Source organism: Hyla sarda, chromosome 5, assembly GCF_029499605.1.
Source record: "Hyla sarda isolate aHylSar1 chromosome 5, aHylSar1.hap1, whole genome shotgun sequence".
NCBI lineage: Eukaryota > Metazoa > Chordata > Amphibia > Anura > Hylidae > Hyla > Hyla sarda.
In genome coordinates this window covers 72543446-72571377 of record NC_079193.1, presented here as the reverse complement: position 1 = coordinate 72571377, position 27932 = coordinate 72543446, and the positions used below count along the sequence as shown (strand labels likewise).

Genomic DNA, 27932 nt, shown 5'->3' with positions numbered 1-27932 from the left:
AGTGTGAACAAGGTGTAATCGCTCACTTACCATGTGCACCCAGTCAGACTGGGAGGCTGCCAGAAATTAAAGCGCCCTGTTTAGCTACCTGCTACCTTATATAGGGTTGGGCTGAGGGGGTGCAGACCAAGTGAAACCAACAAAAAAAAAAAAAGGAGGGGATAGAAAACACAATGTGAATTCAGGTAGAGAAAACAGACATGGTCGCACATCCACATTTTGTTTTTTGATCTACTTGCTTCTCAGCATAAAAGGGGGGGCGCGGCCCTGGAACTGGTTTGAGTGGCATTGGGGCTGCTCTGCCAGTGGGTCGTTTCCCCTGTGGGCACTGGTGTTACGGCGGTGGTGGTCGCCCACCCAGTGCTCCGCCATTTTATGTTAGGGACCCACTCTAAATAGGTGGCCTTGACGTGGCGAGTGGGCTTGTACTTTTAGAGCAAAATGTATACTAACAACCTGTTAGTTTTTGAATTTATGCCGAGAAGCAATTAGATCAAAATACAATTTGTGGATGTTTTCTCTACTTGAATTCACAATCACAGTTATACTTGCAAAGAAGCCAAACTCATTTAACGTTGCAACTGCATGTGGCGAAACTGCAGCAAAACCACTTTTAATTGTATATTTATATATTTGCTGTGTAGCTTGTTTGTTTGTCTCAGTTTAATCCCAATCTAATTGAACCATTTTCTGTGTTTAGTTGCAGCTAATTTACAGAAGATTGTGGAAGAGCCACAGACTAACAGATCAGTCACCTTCAAGTTGGTAGGTGCTTTTAGAATTTATGTATTACCTGCATAGTCTTGAAACATTTGTTCTATATGGTGTACTAGGGCTGGGGGATTAATTGAATGCGTTTAATTTATTTGACTATACAGTGCGGCACGATTTTGATTTTAGCCTAAATTGCAAATCCAATTTTGCCGCACCCCTCCACAAAGAAGTGCAGCCTCTAGGATAAGCTCCCAATGTCAGTCGGCGTCCCACTGATATGCAAAGGGATAGGGAAGTGCAGTATACAAGCAGTGCTCCTTCCTCCCCTCTGCAGTGCACCTATTGCTGGAATAGCATCTAGCAGGTCTCTAACTGCTCTGCTGCTTTACAACAGACCGAGCCAAGCTGCTGCACCATGGAGGAAGCAAACACCTCTAACCCTGAGAAGTACATACTTGGCCTCCTCTCCCAGTCTATAAAATCTGATCTCTCCCCTCATAATGGTTGAACCTAGGGCACGGCCGGCAGTAGTCCAAGCCAGGGCCTTAGATGTGAGGGTTGGGGGGGGGGGGGGGGGAGAATAATCCGCTTCTGCCTCAATTCTGAATGCCCTGGTGCTTCTGTAACACCTTCTTTTGTATATTGCAGCAAGAGGAATTATTAACCCTTTGTGCTTCCCTGCAGCAAATGTGATGGTAATCTCTACAGGGAAGCGGTTTAAGGGGGTACTCCGGTGGAAAACATTTTTTTTTTCAAATCAACTGGTGCCAGAAAGATACAGATTACAGATTTGTAAATTACTTCTATAAAAAAAATCTTAATCCTTCCAGTACTTATCAGCTTTATACTACAGAGGAAGTTGAGTTGTTCTTTTCTGTCTGACCACGTTGGTCTTTGCTGACACCTCTGTCCATGTCTGGAACTTTCCGGAGCAAGAGAGGTTTGAAACGGACAGAGGTGTCAGCAGAGAGCACTGTGGTCAGACTGAAAAGAACAACTTAAAGGAGTAGTCCAGTGGTGACTCAGTGGTGAGCAACTTATCCCCTATCCTAAGGATAGAGGATAAGTTGCAGATCGCGGGGGGTCCGACCGCTGGGGCCCCCTGCGATCTCCTGTACGGAGCCCCGACAGCTCGGGGGAAGGGGGCGTGTCGACCTCCGCACGAGGCGGCGGCCGACACGCCCCCTCAATACAACTCTATGGCAGAGCCGAATCGCTGCCTTCGGCAATCTCCGGCTCTGCCATAGCGATGTATTGAGGGGGCGTGTCGGCCGCCGCCTCGTGCGGGGGTCGACACCCACTATCTGGGCGGAGAGCCGGGGCCCCGTACAGATCGCAGGGGGCCCCAGCGGTCGGACCCCCCGCGATCTCAAACTTGTCCCCTATCCTTAGGATAGGGGATAAGTTTTTCACCACTGGACTACCCCTTTAACTTCCTCTGTAGTATACAGCAGCTGCTCAGTACTGGAAGGATTAAGATTTTTTTAATAGAAGTAATTCTCAAATCTAATACACAGAAAAGGGTGCAGATGCAGTCACCGCTCAACGGAGACAGTTCGATGTAGGAGTCCGGTATATGGGTAGCTGGATCACAGCATCAGCGCAGGTGTAATGGCGCTTAGAGGCTATGCCGGCAGTTTCACACATGAATGCATGCTTCTTCCGACCTCCGTTGTTTAACTTTCTGGCACCAGTTGATTTAAAAAAAAAAAAAAAGTTTTCCACCGGAGTACCCCTTTAAGGTTTAATTATTCCTCTTGCTGCAATAGACTGTCAGTGATAATGAGGAATCAGGGCATCCAGAGAACTGCCTTCATCCAAGATAGTGCTGTATGTGACATTCTTATACCCCAACCTACCTCAAAATTCAAACTGTGCCCTTTATTATGAGGTAGCACAGAACACTTCTTTCCTTGTCACAACAGCCCATTACAGTATAAGATTGTGGAGTTTTCTACTTTGCATTTTGGCACATATTACATGGTAAAATACATTTGCGCTGCAGGTCATATATTTCTTTGTTTTATTTGAAATTCATATGAGAAGATATGACCTTCTTATTGCAATCTGTTATTTTGATTTCAAACACAATAATTTTGGTACACTACACTACACTACATTGTGCCAGATCACGTGGATTTATTGCAAATTTTCCATTGTGGATTGTTATACAGAATCTGTATAACATTCTCATAGAAACCAATGAGGAAAATCCACAGAATTTTAAATCCCCACTGCAGGGATATATATATATATATATATATATTTTTTTTTTTTCCTGCAGCATGTAAAAGACATTTTTTTTCTGCCCTGGATGAACAAACCGCTATCTGATCTGTGGTGTTTGGCTACTAATAGTGGTTTTATGGCCAATAATTTCTGTAAATGTATAAACTGCTTTTTATTACATTCTGTTTGTATGTCCTGGTCTTAGTTCTACCATTTTCTCTTTCTAGGCCTCTGGGGTTGATCCCTCTGACATTCCAGATGATGGGAAGCTCGTAGGGTTTGCACAGCTCAGTATCAGCTAAGCTGCTGTCTTCTGAGCTGCTTCTTATTGAAATCTTCATCATCTTTCTAATGCTTCTCTTGGCCTACAGAACCACTACTGCCAAAGAATCAAACTCTGGCTTGTTTCGGAGCTGTAACAACGTGTATTACTTTTACTCTTGTCTAACAAATGTCTCTAAACTTGGTGTAATGACATACACACTGGGAGGTCAGAGCTTTGGAACCGACAGCGAACAAAAGTGTTTCTGCACATGATTAATTTGGATTTCTTTTTATCTTCATGTGAAAAGTGCCAGCTGTCCTCTCTAGTGCCGACGGGGCTGCTGGCCGGACACGGCGGTCGTCCCTTTGTCACTAGAGAGGATCAGCTCGCTCCTCTCATACCTGTTTGTTACTGTTGCCTTATTTGAGAATACTACTGAGTATGGAACTATGGGTTTCTACCACTCTTAAACATTCAAGGCAAAGAGAAATTAGTTTGGGGATCTGATTTTTATTGGCTTTAATTTAAAGTGAACAGAAAAGAGTCTAAATAAAAACATAATTAATAATTCAATGTGTTCATGTTTCGGATTCTTACACAACCAGTATTAGGCAATTGGGGATATGATCATGAGCCAGCTTCAAAGGATATGCATGATATTGGTAAGTTTGACAGTTTTCCCAACACTTTTTGTCTAGTATCAAAACTATCTTTCAGCAAAGCTATCTCTCATGCAATACCAGACATAGCCGTGTTGCAGGAGTGTTTTTTTGTAATGAAAAGAAGACTTTTATTTCTATCTTACTCCATCATCAAATGTTATAACAAGCAGAGAGAAGCTTGTGGCTGTACTCGTCACCCCCTGCAATCTCCATTAAGTTGCACTAGAATATCACAAAGTTATAAAAGCAAGTATTCCTTTTACGTTCAAGTGCCATAGAGGAGGCGCTGAGCTGCAGCATGCACCCCTCCTCACTCCCCCACCCCTCCCTGCTTGGCTTCCAGCACTTAGTCCTGTACATTAATAATGCCAGGAAGGAAGGGTGAAGGAAGGAGCTGGCATGCATGCTGCAGTTTAACTCTGCCTCTTTGACACTTGGGCTTGGAAGGAAACAGCTTATCAAACAACTATCAGCTAAGAGACAGGTATAATTTGTTTTATCTTCTTATCCACTGCTTGCCTGAGTTTGCAGCTCTGAGCATGATACAGAACTAAAAGATTCCCTGTAAGCCACATCAACCTCTTAAGGACGCAGGGCGTACCTGCACACACGCTCCCGCGATATAACACGGGGTCACGCGGTGACCCCGTTTCATATCGGGTTGGTCCTGGTGCCAAAAGGTAGCCGGGACCCGGGGCTAATACCGGACATCATTGATCGCAGTGAGGTCCGGTATTAACCCTTTAGACGCAGTATTCAAAGTTGATCGCCGTGTCTAAGGTAAAAGATAAAAAAAAGCATTCCCGGCTGCTCAGTCGGGCCCATCGGGACCACCACGATGTCCCAATCAGCTAGGATGCACAGGGAGGGGTTCCCTATCTGCCTCCTCTGCATCAGATTGGCTTGAGATCCAGGCTTGAGCAATCGACCACTGATAACACTGATCAATGCAATGCTATGGCATAGCATTGATCAGTGTGAGAGATCAGTGTATTGCAAAAAAAATTAAAAAGTGTAAAAAAAAAAAAAGTTAATAACATTTCCCATAAAAAAAATTTTAATAAAAATAAACATGTGGTATTGCCGCGTGCGTAAATGTCCGAACTATAGAAATATATAATTCTTTAAACCGCATGGTCAATGGCTTCCACATAAAAAAAAAGTCCAAAATAGCGTATTTTTGGTCACTTTCTGTACCATGAAAAAATGGATAAAAAGCGATCAAAAAGTCTGATCAAAACAAAAATGATACCAATAAAAACCTCAGATCACGGCGCAAAAAATTTGCTCTGATACATCCCCGTATGCGAAAAATAAAAATGCATAGTGGTCAGAAGAGGACATTTTTAAACGTATTGTATTTTGTGCAGGTAGCTATGAATTTTTCCAGTAGTAAGACAAAATCAAACCTATACAAGTAGGGTGTCATTTTAATCGTATGGACACACAAAATAAAGATAAGGTGTCATTTTTACCAAAAAGTTTACTGCGTAGAAAGGGAAGCGCCCCCCCAAAGTTACACAATGGCAGTTTTGTTTTTGTTTTTTTCAATTTTGTCGCACAATGATTTTTTTTTTGTTTCCCCATAGATCTTTGGGTAAAATAACTGATGTCATTACAAATTATATTTGATGGTGCAAAAATAAAGCTCTTGTATGGGTCTGTACAGGCAAAATTGAAAGGGTTATGATTTTTAAAAGGTGAGGAGGAAAAAACGAAAGTGCAAAAACGGAAAAACCCTGAGTCCTTAAGGGGTTAAAACAGTTTGGAATGTTTGGATCCACTAGAGGGTGCTTCAAGTGTCAAAATAAAGCCTGCAAGCTATGTGACAATATTAGAGACTAAGTGACTTCATTTAATAGTAATCAGACAGGGGAAACATTCCAAATTAAAACCTGCATGGATTGCAGCTCTACACACATCGGAAAAACCCTGAGTCCTTAAGGGGTTAACAAAGAGGACTAAACCCTCTTGGTGTATAAAAGTGTTGCATTACAATCCAAGATACAATTTTTGTGAAAACATTTACACACGTTTTGGCACCTTAAAGGGGTTCTCCGGTGCTTACACATCTTAGTCCTATCCAAAGCATAGGGGATAAGATGCCTGATCGCGGGAGTCCCGCCGCTGGGGACGCCCGTGATCATGCACGCGGCACCCCGTTTGTAATCAGTCCCCGAAGCGTGTTCGCTCCGGGTCTGATTACGGGCGACTACAGGGCCGGCGGCGCGTGACGTCACGCTCCGCCCCTCGATGCAAGCCTACGGGAGGGGGCGTGATAGCTATCACGCCCCCTCCCGTAGGCTTGCATTGAGGGGCGTGATATCTATGAGGCAAATTTAATACAAAATAGTAAATACATGAACAAACTTAGCCTGTCTAAAAGATAGCTAGTGCAAAGATAAACAGTTTAGTTAATCCCTTTCCTCCAGTATTTTTCTCTATAAACAGTGGTGTATAGTTTGCTGGTGAGTGCCAGGTGTAACTAAGGTGAGTGTAGATTGTTGGCAATTTGCCTAGTATTGGATCCATGTAATTGTTGTGCAGTATACTGTATCGTAGGAACACATATTTAGTACATAGGTGAGTACAACTCTCACATTTTTTTTCCATTTTTTTTATTGTGTCCTTTTGTGTAACATCACTAAAGAAATGACCCTCTGCTACAATGTAAAGTAGTAAGTACACAGCCTGTATAACAGTGGTTAATGTTGTGTCCCCTCAAAATAACTTAACAGACATTAGCAACAAAATTGAGTGCACCCCTAAGTGGAAATGGCCAAATTCGGCCCAATTAGCCGTTTTGACTCCCCGATGTAATGGGGCTCGTTAGTGTAAGGTGTTAGGTGTGAATGGGGAGCAGGTGTCTTAGATGTGGTGTTATCACTCTCAAACACTCCAATACTGGTCGCTGAAAAATGAATCATGGTACCTCATGGACCCTTAAACTGAGCTACAGCATGGGTTGCAAGACCATGCAGTGGTTTCACAATATAGGTTCTACTCAGAACAGGCCTTGCCATGGTCAACCAAAAAAGTTGAGTGTCTTTGGGAAATAGACGTATGAGTGCTGCCAGTGTTGCTGCAGAGGTTGAAGGAGTAGATGAATCAGTCTGTGCTTAGACCATACGCTGCCACTGCATTAAATAGTTCTGCATGGCTGTCATCCCAGAAGGAAGCCTCTTCTAAAGATGATGTACAAGTAAGCACACAAACAGACTAAGGACATGGATTGCTGGAACCACTGGAGCAAGACTAAAATAAACTATTTGGTTCAGATGGTGTCTAGCATGTGTGGTGGGTCATAAGTACAAAAACAGTCAAACATGGCGGTGGGAATGTCATGGTCTGGGCCTGCATGAGTGCTGCTGGCACTGGCAATTTACAGTTTATTGAGGAAACCATGAATACCAACATGTACTGTGACATACTAAAGCAGAACAGTCTATGGGGCATCCTCAAACAGAAGGTGGGGCGTGCAAGGTCTCTAACATCCACCAGGTCTGCGATGTTGTCATGAAGAAGAGTTAGAGGACTCCAGTGACAACCTGTGAAGCCCTGGTGAACTCCATGCTGCTTAAGGCAGAGCTGGGAAAGAATAGTGGCCACACAAAATATGGACACTTTGGGCCCAATTTAGACATTTCCACTTAGGGGTGTACTCACTTTTGTTGTCATGTTTAGACATTAATAGTTATGTGTTGAGTTATTTTAAGGGAACACAACATTAAACACTGTTATACAGACTGGCCACAAGAGCCCTGCATTGGGATAGTGATTCCGCTAGATCCAACCCAAAACCTGCGGGTGGTCAGGAGGCTGCTGCGGGCAGTTAGGCACTATGCCTGCGGGTTCCGCAAATCCCGCCTCAGTGACCTAGCAGCAGCCCCATCCTCTGAGTACATTCACCAATCACTCACCAGGGTGGGGCTGCTGCTCATCCTAACTGTCTCCTCCACTGCCGCCAACGTAGTGGTGCCATTTCATCTGTGCCGGGGCCATTTCTTCCCCCGCTCATCCTGCCTGCTTGCCCTGGAGGATTTTTCAGTTAAAGTGACCCTCCACCGTCCTCCACCTTCATTTTTTGCCGCTGCCACCCGGGCCTCTACGTTATGTAAAAATGCAATCTATACACAACACACACTCACTATGTACTGTGCTGCGGCCCCGGCGGTCAGCGATTCTCCCAGGGTCTCCATCTGTGTCTGCAGTCAGAGCATTGCACCCTAGTGTCTTCTACAGACCTTAGGGTGCAATGCTGTGCAGTCTGAACATACCCTCTCGTGTATACCAGTGTGCGTGTAAATTCCTATACAGGTGGGGATATGTGCAGAGCATTGCACCCTAGTCTGTACTACAGACAAGGGTGCAATGCTCTGCACATACCCCCACCTGTATAGGAATGTACATTCACACACACACTGCTATACACATGGGGGGTATGTGCAGACTGCAGAGCATTGCACCTTAGGGTCTTCTACAGACCCTAGGGTGCAATGCTCTGCAGTCTGCACATACCCTATGGAAGCTATAACAAAAAGTAAAAAAAAAAGTGTAAAAATAAAAAATTTACCCCTTCCCTGATAAAAGCTTATAAAAAAAATAAAAAAGTATGGGGTATTGCCGCGTGCGTAAATGTCTGAACTATTAAAAAAAATTATGTTAATTAAATTGCACTGTCGATGGCATACACTTAAAAAAAAAAATACTAAAGTCCAAAATTGCATATTTTTGGTCACTTCATATGCCATAAAAAATGATAAAAAAAAATCAAAAAGTCCCATTTAACCCCTTAACGACGCAGGACGTATATTTACGTCCTGCGCCGGCTCCCGCGATATGAAGCGGGATCGCGCCGCGATCCTGCATCATATCGCGTCAGTCCCGGCGCTCATCAACGGCCGGGACCCGCGGCTAATACCACACATCGCCGATATTAACCCTTTAGAAGCGGCAGTCAAAGCTGACCGCCGCTTCTAAAGTGAAACTGAAAGTGACCCGGCTGCTCACCGCGGCGGTCCCGAACAGCTGACCGGACACCGGGAGGGCCCTTACCTGCCTCCTCGGTGTCCGATCGACGAATGACTGCTCCGTGCCTGAGATCCAGACAGGAGCAGTCAAGCGCCGATAATGCTGATCACAGGCGTGTTAATACACGCCAGTGATCAGCATAGGAGATCAGTGTGTGCAGTGTTATAGGTCCCTATGGGTCATTTAACCCCTTCCCTAATAAAAGTTTGAATCACCCCCCTTTTCCCATAAAAAAAATAAAACCGTGTAAAAAAAAAAATAAATAAACATATGTGGTATCGCCGCGTGCGTAAATGTCCGAACTATAAAAATATATCATTAATTAAACCGCACGGTCAATGGCGTACGCGCAAAAAAATTCCAAAGTCCAAAAAAGCGTATTTTGGTCACTTTTTATACCATTAAAAAAAATGAATAAAAAGTGATCAAAAAGTCCGATCAAAACAAAAATCATACCGATAAAAACTTCAGATCACGGCGCAAAAAAAAAGTCCTCATACCGCCCTGTACGTGGAAAAATAAAAAAGTTATAGGGGTCAGAAGATGACATTTTTAAAACGTATAAATTTTCCTGCATGTAGTTATGATTTTTTCCAGAAGTGCGACAAAATCAAACCTATATCAGTAGGGTATCATTTTAACCGTATGGACCTACAGAATAATGATAAGGTGTAATTTTTACCGAAATATGCACTGCGTAGAAACAGAAGCCCCCAAAAGTTACAAAATGGCGTTTTTTTTTTCGATTTTGTCGCACAATGATTTTTTTTTTTCGTTTTGCCGTGCATTTTTGGGTAAAATGACTAATGTCACTGCAAAGTAGAATTGGCGACGCAAAAATTAAGCCATAATATGGATTTTTAGGTGGAAAATTGAAAGGGTTATGAGTTTTAAAAGGTAAGGAGGAAAAAACGAAAGTTCAAAAACGGAAAAACCCTGAGTCCTTAAGGGGTTAAACAAAAATGGTACCAAGAAAAACTACAGACCACAGTGCAAAAAGAATGAGCCCTCATATATCCCCATAGGCCAGGTATGTGCACAGCATTGCATCGGTCAGTGACCCAGGGCCTCTGAGTCTGCACAGTCACTGCTATTTTGACCAATCCCGCCCGCTCCCGATTACTTTTTGACCAGTCCCGACTGCTCCCGCTAAAATATTTGTTCAATCCCGCCCGCTCCCGCTAACATAGGAATGTACATACACTAGAGTGCAATTCTCTGCACATACCCCCCATGTATAGCGGTGTGTGTACTACACACACCGCTATACATGGGGAGTTTGTACGGAGCATTGCACTCTAGTGCAGGCCCGGACTGGTCATTGTGCACACCGGGCATTTGCCCCGTGGGCCGGGCCATCTGTGGACCGGGACCAGACACGGACTGACTGGCCCTCTGGCTGGCATTCAAGTGGCCAGAGAGGGGGCCCACTGCTGTCCCGTTTTTTGTTTTATTTAAATAAGTTACTGGGGCTGGGCTCGGCCACCGTAGGCTGGATGCAGCCAGTGAAACAATTACAGCACTGGCTGCTGGTATGACACGTGCCTGTGACATCGGCCTGGCATGTCCCTCCCTTTTCCTGCCCGGCGCCGCAACAGAGGAGCCGCAGCTGGATCAATTCAGACACATGCTGTACCCTCTAATAATGAGGTTTTCTACTTAAATGAGAGCTGTGAATGTGTATAGTGGCCGTGTATGTGTGTATAGTGTATGTGTGTATATAGCGCTGTGTATGTGTGTATAGGGGCTGTGAATGTGTATAGGGGCTGTGTATGTGTATAGGGGCTGTGTATGTGTGTATAGGGGTTGTGTATGTGTGTTATGGGGTCTGTGTATGTGTATAAGGGTCGTGTATGTGTGAAATGGGTTCTGTGTATGTGTGTATGGGGCCATGTATGTGTATATAGGGCCGTGTATGTGTATAGGGGTTGTGTTTGTGTATATGGGGCTGTGTAACTGTGTATGGGACTGTGTATGTGTATCACCTTAGGGACACCCTATGCCTGCTCCCAAACTATTAAGTGCACTCATAGCCAGTAGTTTAGCCGATCTAGAACTTGTGGCTAATGCAAGACATCACCTGTTAGAGCGGTGTCCAGCATAAACCCTTGTATCGTCACCCTTGTAAACCCTCAAAGTTGATTGCGGTGTCTATAAGTGTAAAAAATAGGGTAGGGGAGCTGATGAAATCGCGGTATCTTCCTCAGCGAACAGGCGGAGGGTCCATCCGGCTTATTTGACGATGCTCTAATAAAAAGTTAAACAGATTTTTAAATTATATCGAAAAAAATTGGGGTATGTGCAGCTCACAATATAAATTAATCGAGGCTAAATGGAAAGTATTTACACCAAAAAAATACTAGTACAAAATAATATATAAGGAAAAAAAGGGGGGGGTACCAAATGCCTCTAGACTAATACCATAAAATGGTACATGATGATGGAATTACAGAAAAAATAATAATAAATCGGACTGTGCTTCACTTTAAATGATGTACAAATTTAATAAAAAATACAAATAAGACATAAAATAAATAATGCAAATCTAATACATAAATGCCTCCTACCACAGGGCCCTTGTGGGGAGGTATGATATTTGAATACAAAGCATATATTAAAAATTTTAAAATATAGCATGTGAATTACGTTCTACCGCTATCCCAATATATTGCAAACCGACATAGTGTACTTTTGTGCGGTACACTCCGTTCTCATGTGATTTAGAACAGTTCACAAAGTGATATAGTTACCAACTCCTAAGGGTGGTTTTGGCTGGACGTCCGAGAGATGGATATATGAGGGCTGTGTCCAGCGCTAGCGTGCGCTTACGGTGACGGGCCCGGATGCCACAGGCCAAAAAGGTCACCGGTCACGGAGTAATTGCAAGCTCGATGGCAGATGTAGTGGAGGCTGTGTCCAGCGCTGGCATGCGCTTGTGGTGACGGGCCCGGTTGCCGCAGGCCGAAGAGAAGTCACCGGTCACGGAGTGGCTCCGGAGATGGAGATATACTCGGAGATAGATGGATCTTGCTCCGGAAACAAGGAAAGGAAAGCCTCGTGGAAGATCTCTCGGCGTCTGGTGGAATGGCGGATGAATTACAGCCAGGTGTAAAATCAACAGATGATGGAGTTGTGTCGGAGGTAAATGATGGCGGTTTGTGGATTGCGGTAGTCATGCAATAAATATTTCTTTCTCTAGACGCGTTTCAGGGTACTTTATATATGACCCTTTCCTCAGTAGAGATATCTTTAACAGTGAAGCTCAAAGTCCTTTTATACATGTTGCCTGTCTAATTGTTACAGGTGTGTTTCTGTTTAGATCTTCCGCAAATAGCGGAATGGAATGGGAAACATAGGGTTGTTTCATCTTGATAAAGCAGTGTTCACATTTAGAATCAGTATGTATGCGTTCTTATTTAAATATAGTATTATATATATTATAAACATTAGAATGGTACATATAGCATACAGTAAGATGTACAGAAAGTGTATAATACTGAGATAGAGATATTGACAAAGATGAAAATAAATAAAAATAATAATAATAATAAATGTAAAAATAAAAAATAAATAAATAAATAAAGAATAATAAATGTAAAAATAAAAAATGTAAAAATAAGGATGATAATATAAAAAATATAATATAGAAGTAGAAATAAATGAAAATACAAATAAAAATAAGATTAGAAATAAAATAGAAAAATACAAAAAATGGGGTAATAAATAAAAGGATATAAAATAAATATAAAATAAGTGCATAAGTAAAATAAAATGCTATAGATTTACATAGAATTAGTATACCAGAAGGCTGAAGGATGGCCAGTCACGCAGAACAAAGATAGAGTGGGTCCGACCCCTCCATGGGGGCCCCCAAGGCAAAAAAGGGGGCCTCCATGGGGAGAGCGGGACACACTCTACAGAAATCCGAAAAGTTCAAAATTCGAGTTCAGGCCATTCGGCTCTAGAGAATTAAATTCATAAATCTTCTGACTTTCAGCCTTAGACATTTTAACAATGAAGCTGCCTCCTCTCCAATCTTTCTTAATAGTTTGTAAGCCTGTGTAGAAGAAGGTAGTAATTTCTTTATTATGAAATTTTGCAAAGTGGGCTGATAAAGGGTGTTTTAGGTTTCCATTTTTTATGTTTGTTAGGTGTTCAGCAATTCTAGTCTTTAATGGTCTTTTTGTTCTCCCAATGTATTGTTTCATACATCCACACTGTATCAAATATAGTACTCCACTTGTGTGGCACGAAATGTGTTCTTTAATGATCCATTTAAAGTCAGTAGTACATGATGAAATTTCTGTGGTTTTTTTAGGGCCCTTCACTTTCATACAGTTGGGGCATATTCCACATCTAAAAAAGCCTTTTGTGTTTAGCCACGTCTCGGACATATTATGAATTTTTATTGGTGGTTTTATACTTGGTGCAATCGTTATCCCCAAATTGGGGGCCTTTTTATATACAATGGGGGCTCGGTCTGGCAGCAATCCTCCTATATCCTTATCTTGTTTAACCATATGCCAGTGCTTATTGATGATTTGTTCAATTTTTTTATATTCATAATTATAAGGTAAAATTAATTTGATTGAATGTTCAGTGGATATAGTGTCATTATCTTTTGGTGTAAAAAATGTGGTTCTATCTAGAAGTTTAACATGATTAAGGGACTGGGTTAAAAGTGTGTCCGGATAATTTTTATCTTTGAAAAGAGAAGTCATATCTTCTGCTTCTTCCAAAAAAATATTGTTCGATGTACAGTTACGTTTTAAACGGCGAAACTGTCCTTTAGGGATATTTGTAAGCCAACTAGACAGGTGGCAACTTGTATAGTCGATATAACTATTTTTCGTAGTAGGTTTCTTATAAGTATTGCAATTTAATCTAGTTTTATCCGGACTCACTTTGATCTCTAAGTCAAGGAAGGTGATAGATTGTGTGCTAATGTGTGAGGTAAAGTTGAGGAAGTGACTATTAGTGTTTAAATTATTAATAAATAATTCTAAATCTGTGATGGACCCATCCCAAATTAAAATAATATCATCAATGTAACGTCTCCAGAGCACCAGATTTGCGCCAAGGTGGGGGGTGATGGTATCCTCTTCCCAAGATGCCATAAACAAATTAGCATAACTTGGCGCAAATCTGGTGCCCATCGCGGTACCGATTAACTGTAAAAAATAATCACCATTAAAGTAGAAATAATTGTGAGTAAGTATAAAATTAATTGCTGTGAGGATAAATTCAATCTGTGAGGGTTTGTGATTGTGTTTGAGTAAAAATTTCTGAGTTGCTGCCAGACCTAAATTGTGACGTATATTTGTATAGAGAGATGATACATCCAGAGTGGCTAAAATATGATTGTCAGACCAGTTAAATGATTCAATAATTTTGACAATTTGGGTGGTATCTTTAATATAAGATTTGGTACTTTGTACCATATCTTGTAAAAATTTGTCTACATATTGGGACAGGTTTGAAGTCATAGACCCGATCCCAGATATGATAGGTCTACCCGGAGGGCTAATTAAGCTCTTATGTGTCTTGGGTAGACAGTAAAAAACAGGAAGTCTCTCATGAGTGCTCAAGATGAATTTATATTCGTTGTCATTGAGGATATCTTCCTCTAAAGCTTTTTTACAGATATTTAATAATTGGGCACTGTATTCTGCAGTGGGATCCTTTGTTAATTTTTTATATGTCGTATCATCATTCAACTGTCTTTGACATTCATTTATATAGTCTTTTGTATTTAAAATCACAATACCTCCCCCCTTGTCGGCGGGACGTATTGTGATTTCATTATTGGCCTGTAGTTCTTGAATTGCTTTCTTTTCTGCAAAATTGATATTAGATTTTTGTTTGTGGCTATATTTTAGTTGCCTGATATCTTTTTCTACTAGATTTTTAAAAGTCACAATATCTGGACCCATCATATTTTTTGGATAGAACCAAGATTGTGGTTTAAGATTCGTGTGTACAAATTCCGTAGGTTTGGATTCATATTGAAAAGGGTGTTTAATGAAGTATTTTTTTAAACAAATAGTTCTAATAAATTTTTCAAGACCGACATATGTGTCGAATTTTTTTAAAGGATAAGATGGAGCAAATTTTAAGCCCTTATTCAACAATTTAGTCTGGGCAGGAGTTAAAGTATGATTACTTAAATTAATAATGACATTGTCTATTGGTGTGGATGTGTCTTTCCTATTTTCTGAGGTGGTTGTGATAGATTTTCTAGTTCTAAATTTTCTTCGTGTCCTCTTTTTTGGGGGGGGTTCGGTGTTGCAATTGGTTCTATGTGGTTTTTTCCAGGTATGGGATGCATCTCCACTGTTACTGTCTGTGTTCTCTGTGTTGGTCCTGTTGGTTGTGGTCGGTGTGTTTGGTACTGGTTGTGTCTGTATGGAGATTGTGGGTATTTTCTCCACTTGGGGGAGTAGTGTTGTGTTTGATAAGTGTAGTGAGATTGGTGATGGTTGGTATAGGGAGGATATTTCTTTCTGGTGTATGGAGATGGGTTTTGTGTGTAATTGAGATTGGTCTGAGGGTGTTCTTCCCCAAAAAAATGTTTTTTATCTGTCAAAGGGGCATATCTGTTCTGAGTATTGATATTGTAAGTGGTTGCTTTCTCTGATGTGGCTGATCTAGAAGGTTTAATCGTGGTTTGCCATAAGAGTTTTTTTGTTTTTCTACTGATAATTTCTTCTTCTAATCTATCCAATTTTTTACATAAAAATTCTTGTTGTTTAAGATATTCCGGGGATTGGTCATATTGGTCTAGTAATATTTTGATTTGATTGATTTCATTATCTTGGGTGACTATAAGTTCTTTTCTTCTTTCTATGACCAATCTGACCAGTCCCTTAGAATATTCTTTGAGGGTTTTATCCCATTTGGAATTAAACTGTTCACTTTCTAAGTCCCCCGCAGGGGTTTTGTTTAGATATAGACCTTTTGGGATATGGTCTATCTCTAGTAGGTGGGACAAACTTTTGATTTCCCACTGGTTTCTTAATCTGCGCGACAAGACATTCTCCAACCTTCTGAAATTTTGAATTGTCTGTAAATCTATACCTTCATCTGGTTTTATAGAATTTTTGTCAATGTTTGAAAATGTAAAAGTATCTATTGATTTTTTCTTATTCTCTAAATGTGACCAAATGTTCATCATGAAATAGTGGAGCACGTTCACAAAGGTGTAATAGATTATATCGAAAAAAATTGGGGTATGTGCAGCTCACAATATAAATTAATCGAGGCTAAATGGAAAGTATTTACACCAAAAAAATACTAGTACAAAATAATATATAAGGAAAAAAAGGGGGGGTACCAAATGCCTCTAGACTAATACCATAAAATGGTACATGATGATGGAATTACAGAAAAAATAATAAATCGGACTGTGCTTCACTTTAAATGATGTACAAATTTAATAAAAAATACAAATAAGACATAAAATAAATAATGCAAATCTAATACATAAATGCCTCCTACCACAGGGCCCTTGTGGGGAGGTATGATATTTGAATACAAAGCATATATTAAAAATTTTAAAATATAGCATGTGAATTACGTTCTACCGCTATCCCAATATATTGCAAACCGACATAGTGTACTTTTGTGCGGTACACTCCGTTCTCATGTGATTTAGAACAGTTCACAAAGTGATATAGTTACCAACTCCTAAGGGTGGTTTTGGCTGGACGTCCGAGAGATGGATATATGAGGGCTGTGTCCAGCGCTAGCGTGCGCTTACGGTGACGGGCCCGGATGCCACAGGCCAAAAAGGTCACCGGTCACGGAGTAATTGCAAGCTCGATGGCAGATGTAGTGGAGGCTGTGTCCAGCGCTGGCATGCGCTTGTGGTGACGGGCCCGGTTGCCGCAGGCCGAAGAGAAGTCACCGGTCACGGAGTGGCTCCGGAGATGGAGATATACTCGGAGATAGATGGATCTTGCTCCGGAAACAAGGAAAGGAAAGCCTCGTGGAAGATCTCTCGGCGTCTGGTGGAATGGCGGATGAATTACAGCCAGGTGTAAAATCAACAGATGATGGAGTTGTGTCGGAGGTAAATGATGGCGGTTTGTGGATTGCGGTAGTCATGCGATAAATATTTCTTTCTCTAGACGCGTTTCAGGGTACTTTATATATGACCCTTTCCTCAGTAGAGATATCTTTAACAGTGAAGCTCAAAGTCCTTTTATACATGTTGCCTGTCTAATTGTTACAGGTGTGTTTCTGTTTAGATCTTCCGCAAATAGCGGAATGGAATGGGAAACATAGGGTTGTTTCATCTTGATAAAGCAGTGTTCACATTTAGAATCAGTATGTATGCGTTCTTATTTAAATATAGTATTATATATATTATAAACATTAGAATGGTACATATAGCATACAGTAAGATGTACAGATAAAGTGTATAATACTGAGATAGAGATATTGACAAAGATGAAAATAAATAAAAATAATAATAATAATAAATGTAAAAATAATAAATAAATAAAGAATAATAAATGTAAAAATAAAAAATGTAAAAATAAGGATGATAATATAAAAAATATAATATAGAAGTAGAAATAAATGAAAATACAAATAAAAATAAGATTAGAAATAAAATAGAAAAATACAAAAAATGGGGTAATAAATAAAAGGATATAAAATAAATATAAAATAAGTGCATAAGTAAAATAAAATGCTATAGATTTACATAGAATTAGTATACCAGAAGGCTGAAGGATGGCCAGTCACGCAGAACAAAGATATCTTTGTTCTGCGTGACTGGCCATCCTTCAGCCTTCTGGTATACTAATTCTATGTAAATCTATAGCATTTTATTTTACTTATGCACTTATTTTATATTTATTTTATATCCTTTTATTTATTACCCCATTTTTTGTATTTTTCTATTTTATTTCTAATCTTATTTTTATTTGTATTTTCATTTATTTCTACTTCTATATTATATTTTTTATATTATCATCCTTATTTTTAAATTTTTTATTTTTACATTTATTATTCTTTATTTATTTATTTATTTTTTATTTTTACATTTATTATTATTATTATTTTTATTTATTTTCATCTTTGTCAATATCTCTATCTCAGTATTATACACTTTATCTGTACATCTTACTGTATGCTATATGTACCATTCTAATGTTTATAATATATATAATACTATATTTAAATAAGAACGCATACATACTGATTCTAAATGTGAACACTGCTTTATCAAGATGAAACAACCCTATGTTTCCCATTCCATTCCGCTATTTGCGGAAGATCTAAACAGAAACACACCTGTAACAATTAGACAGGCAACATGTATAAAAGGACTTTGAGCTTCACTGTTAAAGATATCTCTACTGAGGAAAGGGTCATATATAAAGTACCCTGAAACGCGTCTAGAGAAAGAAATATTTATCGCATGACTACCGCAATCCACAAACCGCCATCATTTACCTCCGACACAACTCCATCATCTGTTGATTTTACACCTGGCTGTAATTCATCCGCCATTCCACCAGACGCCGAGAGATCTTCCACGAGGCTTTCCTTTCCTTGTTTCCGGAGCAAGATCCATCTATCTCCGAGTATATCTCCATCTCCGGAGCCACTCCGTGACCGGTGACTTCTCTTCGGCCTGCGGCAACCGGGCCCGTCACCACAAGCGCATGCCAGCGCTGGACACAGCCTCCACTACATCTGCCATCGAGCTTGCAATTACTCCGTGACCGGTGACCTTTTTGGCCTGTGGCATCCGGGCCCGTCACCGTAAGCGCACGCTAGCGCTGGACACAGCCCTCATATATCCATCTCTCGGACGTCCAGCCAAAACCACCCTTAGGAGTTGGTAACTATATCACTTTGTGAACTGTTCTAAATCACATGAGAACGGAGTGTACCGCACAAAAGTACACTATGTCGGTTTGCAATATATTGGGATAGCGGTAGAACGTAATTCACATGCTATATTTTAAAATTTTTAATATATGCTTTGTATTCAAATATCATACCTCCCCACAAGGGCCCTGTGGTAGGAGGCATTTATGTATTAGATTTGCATTATTTATTTTATGTCTTATTTGTATTTTTTATTAAATTTGTACATCATTTAAAGTGAAGCACAGTCCGATTTATTATTTTTTCTGTAATTCCATCATCATGTACCATTTTATGGTATTAGTCTAGAGGCATTTGGTACCCCCCCTTTTTTTCCTTATATATTATTTTGTACTAGTATTTTTTTGGTGTAAATACTTTCCATTTAGCCTCGATTAATTTATATTGTGAGCTGCACATACCCCAATTTTTTTCGATATAATCTATTACACCTTTGTGAACGTGCTCCACTATTTCATGATGAACATTTGTTCACATTTAGAGAATAAGAAAAAAATCAATAGATAATTTTACATTTTCAAACATTGACAAAAATTCTATAAAACCAGATGAAGGTATAGATTTACAGACAATTCAAAATTTCAGAAGGTTGGAGAATGTCTTGTCGCGCAGATTAAGAAACCAGTGGGAAATCAAAAGTTTGTCCCACCTACTAGAGATAGACCATATCCCAAAAGGTCTATATCTAAACAAAACCCCTGCGGGGGACTTAGAAAGTGAACAGTTTAATTCCAAATGGGATAAAACCCTCAAAGAATATTCTAAGGGACTGGTCAGATTGGTCATAGAAAGAAGAAAAGAACTTATAGTCACCCAAGATAATGAAATCAATCAAATCAAAATATTACTAGACCAATATGACCAATCCCCGGAATATCTTAAACAACAAGAATTTTTATGTAAAAAATTGGATAGATTAGAAGAAGAAATTATCAGTAGAAAAACAAAAAAACTCTTATGGCAAACCACGATTAAACCTTCTAGATCAGCCACATCAGAGAAAGCAACCACTTACAATATCAATACTCAGAACAGATATGCCCCTTTGACAGATAAAAAACATTTTTTTGGGGAAGAACACCCTCAGACCAATCTCAATTACACACAAAACCCATCTCCATACACCAGAAAGAAATATCCTCCCTATACCAACCATCACCAATCTCACTACACTTATCAAACACAACACTACTCCCCCAAGTGGAGAAAATACCCACAATCTCCATACAGACACAACCAGTACCAAACACACCGACCACAACCAACAGGACCAACACAGAGAACACAGACAGTAACAGTGGAGATGCATCCCATACCTGGAAAAAACCACATAGAACCAATTGCAACACCGAACCCCCCCCAAAAAAGAGGACACGAAGAAAATTTAGAACTAGAAAATCTATCACAACCACCTCAGAAAATAGGAAAGACACATCCACACCAATAGACAATGTCATTATTAATTTAAGTAATCATACTTTAACTCCTGCCCAGACTAAATTGTTGAATAAGGGCTTAAAATTTGCTCCATCTTATCCTTTAAAAAAATTCGACACATATGTCGGTCTTGAAAAATTTATTAGAACTATTTGTTTAAAAAAATACTTCATTAAACACCCTTTTCAATATGAATCCAAACCTACGGAATTTGTACACACGAATCTTAAACCACAATCTTGGTTCTATCCAAAAAATATGATGGGTCCAGATATTGTGACTTTTAAAAATCTAGTAGAAAAAGATATCAGGCAACTAAAATATAGCCACAAACAAAAATCTAATATCAATTTTGCAGAAAAGAAAGCAATTCAAGAACTACAGGCCAATAATGAAATCACAATACGTCCCGCCGACAAGGGGGGAGGTATTGTGATTTTAAATACAAAAGACTATATAAATGAATGTCAAAGACAGTTGAATGATGATACGACATATAAAAAATTAACAAAGGATCCCACTGCAGAATACAGTGCCCAATTATTAAATATCTGTAAAAAAGCTTTAGAGGAAGATATCCTCAATGACAACGAATATAAATTCATCTTGAGCACTCATGAGAGACTTCCTGTTTTTTACTGTCTACCCAAGACACATAAGAGCTTAATTAGCCCTCCGGGTAGACCTATCATATCTGGGATCGGGTCTATGACTTCAAACCTGTCCCAATATGTAGACAAATTTTTACAAGATATGGTACAAAGTACCAAATCTTATATTAAAGATACCACCCAAATTGTCAAAATTATTGAATCATTTAACTGGTCTGACAATCATATTTTAGCCACTCTGGATGTATCATCTCTCTATACAAATATACGTCACAATTTAGGTCTGGCAGCAACTCAGAAATTTTTACTCAAACACAATCACAAACCCTCACAGATTGAATTTATCCTCACAGCAATTAATTTTATACTTACTCACAATTATTTCTACTTTAATGGTGATTATTTTTTACAGTTAATCGGTACCGCGATGGGCACCAGATTTGCGCCAAGTTATGCTAATTTGTTTATGGCATCTTGGGAAGAGGATACCATCACCCCCCACCTTGGCGCAAATCTGGTGCTCTGGAGACGTTACATTGATGATATTATTTTAATTTGGGATGGGTCCATCACAGATTTAGAATTATGTATTAATAATTTAAACACTAATAGTCACTTCCTCAACTTTACCTCACACATTAGCACACAATCTATCACCTTCCTTGACTTAGAGATCAAAGTGAGTCCGGATAAAACTAGATTAAATTGCAATACTTATAAGAAACCTACTACGAAAAATAGTTATATCGACTATACAAGTTGCCACCTGTCTAGTTGGCTTACAAATATCCCTAAAGGACAGTTTCGCCGTTTAAAACGTAACTGTACATCGAACAATATTTTTTTGGAAGAAGCAGAAGATATGACTTCTCTTTTCAAAGATAAAAATTATCCGGACACACTTTTAACCCAGTCCCTTAATCATGTTAAACTTCTAGATAGAACCACATTTTTTACACCAAAAGATAATGACACTATATCCACTGAACATTCAATCAAATTAATTTTACCTTATAATTATGAATATAAAAAAATTGAACAAATCATCAATAAGCACTGGCATATGGTTAAACAAGATAAGGATATAGGAGGATTGCTGCCAGACCGAGCCCCCATTGTATATAAAAAGGCCCCCAATTTGGGGATAACGATTGCACCAAGTATAAAACCACCAATAAAAATTCATAATATGTCCGAGACGTGGCTAAACACAAAAGGCTTTTTTAGATGTGGAATATGCCCCAACTGTATGAAAGTGAAGGGCCCTAAAAAAACCACAGAAATTTCATCATGTACTACTGACTTTAAATGGATCATTAAAGAACACATTTCGTGCCACACAAGTGGAGTACTATATTTGATACAGTGTGGATGTATGAAACAATACATTGGGAGAACAAAAAGACCATTAAAGACTAGAATTGCTGAACACCTAACAAACATAAAAAATGGAAACCTAAAACACGCTTTATCAGCCCACTTTGCAAAATTTCATAATAAAGAAATTACTACCTTCTTCTACACAGGCTTACAAACTATTAAGAAAGATTGGAGAGGAGGCAGCTTCATTGTTAAAATGTCTAAGGCTGAAAGTCAGAAGATTTATGAATTTAATTCTCTAGAGCCGAATGGCCTGAACTCGAATTTTGAACTTTTCGGATTTCTGTAGAGTGTGTCCCGCTCTCCCCATGGAGGCCCCCTTTTTTGCCTTGGGGGCCCCCATGGAGGGGTCGGACCCACTCTATCTTTGTTCTGCGTGACTGGCCATCCTTCAGCCTTCTGGTATACTAATTCTATGTAAATCTATAGCATTTTATTTTACTTATGCACTTATTTTATATTTATTTTATATCCTTTTATTTATTACCCCATTTTTTGTATTTTTCTATTTTATTTCTAATCTTATTTTTATTTGTATTTTCATTTATTTCTACTTCTATATTATATTTTTTATATTATCATCCTTATTTTTACATTTTTTATTTTTACATTTATTATTCTTTATTTATTTATTTATTTTTTATTTTTACATTTATTATTATTATTATTTTTATTTATTTTCATCTTTGTCAATATCTCTATCTCAGTATTATACACTTTCTGTACATCTTACTGTATGCTATATGTACCATTCTAATGTTTATAATATATATAATACTATATTTAAATAAGAACGCATACATACTGATTCTAAATGTGAACACTGCTTTATCAAGATGAAACAACCCTATGTTTCCCATTCCATTCCGCTATTTGCGGAAGATCTAAACAGAAACACACCTGTAACAATTAGACAGGCAACATGTATAAAAGGACTTTGAGCTTCACTGTTAAAGATATCTCTACTGAGGAAAGGGTCATATATAAAGTACCCTGAAACGCGTCTAGAGAAAGAAATATTTATTGCATGACTACCGCAATCCACAAACCGCCATCATTTACCTCCGACACAACTCCATCATCTGTTGATTTTACACCTGGCTGTAATTCATCCGCCATTCCACCAGACGCCGAGAGATCTTCCACGAGGCTTTCCTTTCCTTGTTTCCGGAGCAAGATCCATCTATCTCCGAGTATATCTCCATCTCCGGAGCCACTCCGTGACCGGTGACTTCTCTTCGGCCTGCGGCAACCGGGCCCGTCACCACAAGCGCATGCCAGCGCTGGACACAGCCTCCACTACATCTGCCATCGAGCTTGCAATTACTCCGTGACCGGTGACCTTTTTGGCCTGTGGCATCCGGGCCCGTCACCGTAAGCGCACGCTAGCGCTGGACACAGCCCTCATATATCCATCTCTCGGACGTCCAGCCAAAACCACCCTTAGGAGTTGGTAACTATATCACTTTGTGAACTGTTCTAAATCACATGAGAACGGAGTGTACCGCACAAAAGTACACTATGTCGGTTTGCAATATATTGGGATAGCGGTAGAACGTAATTCACATGCTATATTTTAAAATTTTTAATATATGCTTTGTATTCAAATATCATACCTCCCCACAAGGGCCCTGTGGTAGGAGGCATTTATGTATTAGATTTGCATTATTTATTTTATGTCTTATTTGTATTTTTTATTAAATTTGTACATCATTTAAAGTGAAGCACAGTCCGATTTATTATTTTTTCTGTAATTCCATCATCATGTACCATTTTATGGTATTAGTCTAGAGGCATTTGGTACCCCCCCTTTTTTTCCTTAGATTTTTAAATTACTTCTATTAAAAAATCTTAATCCTTCCATTACTTATTAGCGGCTGTATACTACAGAGGATGTTCTTTTCTTTTTGGATTCCTTTTCTCTCTGACCACAGTGCTCTCTGCTGACACCTCTGTCCATTTTAGGAAATTTCCAGAGCAGCATATGTTTGCTATGGGGATTTTCTCCTGCTCTGGACAGTTCCTGACATGGACAGAGATGTCAGCAGAAAGCACTACTGTGCTCGTGATGTCAGCAGAGAGCTCTGTATTCCAAAAAGTAAAGAACTTCTTCTGCAGCATACAGCCGCTAATAAGTCAAGTACTGGAAGGATTAAGATTTTTTAATAGAAGTAATTTACAAATCTGTTTAACTTCCTGGCATCAGTTGATTTAAAAAATAAATAAATAAATAAAAAAAAAGTTTTCCGCCGGAGTACCACTTTAAGGTCCGTACAGAAAGACAAGATATAGCGAAAATTCTGGGGAAAAAAATAAAAAAACTACCCAGTGACAAGCCACACCGCCACAAACCCCACTAACAAGAAATCACACTCATATTGCAGTCACACCAAGTGGCTTAAAAATGTTTTGGGACTTGACACTACAAAAAGGTTGCCTACCCCTGATATAAAGTATAAATTCATATGTGCTGGGCAGTATATACTATAATATAAGGCACATGGGGGCCCCATGAGTAGTCAGTCCACCCCTGGCCGGGCCACATCCCTGCCTGCCTTCATCAGTTGCCTGATGCTGCTTTAAGAGCTGTGGACCATACAGCAAAGTGAGTGAGGGGGAGAGGCTGGCTAATCTCCTCCCTTGTCAGTGAGCACAAAGCCAACAGAGCCCACCACTGAAGAAGCAACAAGGCTGTAAGTTATGACTGTCACATCATCTTCCTTCATAGAGTTAGTCTCTTGTCATCCTGACCTCAGCTGTGAAATGAAATCATCATCAGGGCCAAGCAGAATCCCTTCCCTGGCTGCTTCTGTCTCATCAGTAAGGTTTGTTTATTCCATCAAGTTTAACCCTTAAACAGCTTGACTGGAGCAGCCAGAGAAGGAAGAGGGGACACTTAAAGTGCTATTTATATGACAGACACTATGCACCTTCCAAACCCTTTAGTTCGCCTTTCCCAAGCCCCCCTTTTCCCCTTCAAACCCCTCTATCTATTCCTGCCCCTCTGTACTCCTCCAGACTCCTATCCATCCTTGGCCCCTCTGTACTTCTCTAGGCCCTGACCTCTCTGTAATTCTCCAGACCCCTCTGTCCACTCCTGACCCATCTATTCTCCTCCAGACCCCACTGTCCATTCTTAACCACTCTGTTCTCCTTCAGACCCCTCTGTTATCCTGCAGGTGGGATCACTGTTTACATACATTACATTACTTATCCTGTACTGATCCTGAGTTATATCTTGTACTATACTCCAGAGCTGTACTCACTATTCTGCTGGTGGAGTCACTGTGTACATACATTACATTACTTATCCTGTACTAATCCTGGGTTATATCCTGTATTATACCCCAGAGCTCTACTCACTATTCTGCTGGTGGGATCACTGTGTACATACATTACATTACTTATCCTGTACTGATCCTGAGTTATATCCTGTATTAGAGCTGTACTCACTATTCTGCTGGTGAGGTCACTGTGTACATACATTAAATTACTCATCCTGTACTGATCCTGAGTTATATCCTGTATTATACTCCAGAGCTGTACTCACTATTTTGCTGGATGAGTTGCTGTGAGCATATGCCACATTTTGGTCCTCCGTGCCATTTCAGTTCTCTATGATTACCACTGCCTGCCAGAGCTGCCATTGACACAAGAAGGGTGAGAGAGCCTGCAGCGAGCACAGATTTGGAGGTACCACTATTAGATAGAAGTGTAACTTTGTTGTAGAATAGTGTGATGCTCAGGACATTGCTGACTGACTGCACTGACTACAACCCTACTGACTACAACAGTATGATGGTGATATGTATGATGAGAATATTCCTCCTTGTATACTAGTATTATTGATAATATTGGTCTCAGTATACAGGATTTGATCAGTAACAGTATGATGATGATATGTATGGTGATAATATTTCCTCCTTGTATAATGATATTAGGCTGCATTCACATCTCAATTTTACATTACGGCTGCCGGACCAGCGCTGAACTCCATTTACTTTAATGAGCCGACCAGAGTCAAACGGTGACTCCGGTCGGCTCATTTTTTTAATTTATTTTATATTTACCTTTTAGAGCATCCCTCGGAGCGTGTTGTTTACATCCCAGATCCTGATCCGTCGATCCTGTTTTGTCAAATGCAAAAACCAATGTATTTCCGTATAATAAACAGAATTCTCTGCGAACTCTTGGGAACAGTTCCTGGGTTTCTTGCTGAGAAAGAGTTTTATACCAACCTTTTTGTCTAGTGTGTATTTCATGTGTCGACACTCAGCAGTATGCAGCAGCAGTCGTGCACATTTTAAAGCCTCATCCGCACCCATCCTTGACAACACCACCACTCTCAGTTCTCTGCCGAAATGAATGAACTTGAGGAATCAATGTCATTTTATATGAATTATTTATTCTATTCTTTTTTGTGTGTTTTTTTTATTCATTTTATGCACAGTATCATTTATTTTTTTACTTGTATCTCATTTCCTTTTTTTTTTTTTTTTTTGCACAAGGCACTTTTCGGTATTCCGGAAGTGGTCATCACACTGTCCTTATAAATGTATGTTTTTTCAATGCAAATTTTATGCCTGATGAAGATCCCTGTCCGGGATCGAAACGCGTTGCAAATAAAACCCTATTAAAATACTTGGGGTCCAGCGCCTTCATTCAGAGGAACTTATTTCCAAAAATTTCCATATTACACTTCCACCAGATAGACTGACGTCACCCCGGGAAGTTCCTCGTGGCAGCGGTCTGGCCGTTTCTTTCTCCAGATGCTACTATAGGTGCAACACCCAAGGGTAAGAACCCATTTTTGTCTCTCCACGTATACACCTGTCAAATGGTCCTCGCTAGGGGCACACCGTTTGTTGTTTTTTTTTCTCCCTTCTATATTAGTTTCTTTATCTTCTGGGAACTGATCCAATGCTGTAACAGGGAATTCTTTGAAGCTACTATTGTAGGCCTCAATTGCGTGTTTCTGGTATTGGTGGATGACATTGTACCTGTGCCCACTGAATCTGGTTTTAAGTTGTTGGGACGTGAGGCCAATATATTGTAGGTGGTATGTGCGCTCTATTAAATAGATGATGTGTGTAGAGCTGCAATCCATGCAGGTTTTAATTTTGAATGTTTCCCCTGACTGATTAAATGAAGTCACTTGGTCTCTAATATTGTCACATAGCTTGCAGGCTTTATTTTGACACGTGAAGCACCTTCTGGGGGATCCAAACATTTTATTGTGTTCCCCCTGGTTTACTTTCTTAAAGCGACTCAGTGCAGTATTGTTTTTTTATAGTTCTGGCCCTTCGGTATGTAAAACCGGGCTTGTCAAATAGGATTTTTTTTTTTAAATGGGATCATTTTATAGGATCTTACAATGTGTCCTTATTACTTTCCCAATGGTTTTAAAACCTGCTGCATAATCTGCTGTAAAACCAGTGAAGTTTAACTTAAAGGCTGCTTGGTCTATTTTTCTGGTGCTTGAAAGGTGGTCCTCCGTGTAGGATTCCATGTTTTTTTTTTTGTATGCGTTTTTAATTATGTTCTTGGGGTACCTTTTTTCTTTTCTTTCTTTTTTCTATGGTCTTGCTCTGGAGTTTAAAGTCAGATTCCTTACTGCAGTTCTGGCTCACTCTATAGAACTGTCCATAGGGACAGTTCACACTTTTCTTCCATTTGTGGAAGTGACAGCTTCTATAG

General features: G+C 39.7%; 1 protein-coding gene across 2 annotated transcripts in view; it reads left to right on the top strand.

Moving 5' to 3' along the window:
- OXSR1 (oxidative stress responsive kinase 1) overlaps nt 1-3775 on the top strand; it is a 124212-nt gene extending 120437 nt beyond the window's left edge. For both annotated transcript variants that reach the window (XM_056519662.1, XM_056519663.1), the window contains exons 17-18: nt 701-765; nt 3171-3775. In XM_056519662.1, coding sequence (XP_056375637.1) covers nt 701-765; nt 3171-3245 — 140 coding nt within the window. In that variant the 3' untranslated portion in view covers nt 3246-3775. The remainder of the gene's footprint in view (nt 1-700; nt 766-3170) is intronic.
- Nucleotides 3776-27932: the final 24157 nt, after the last annotated feature.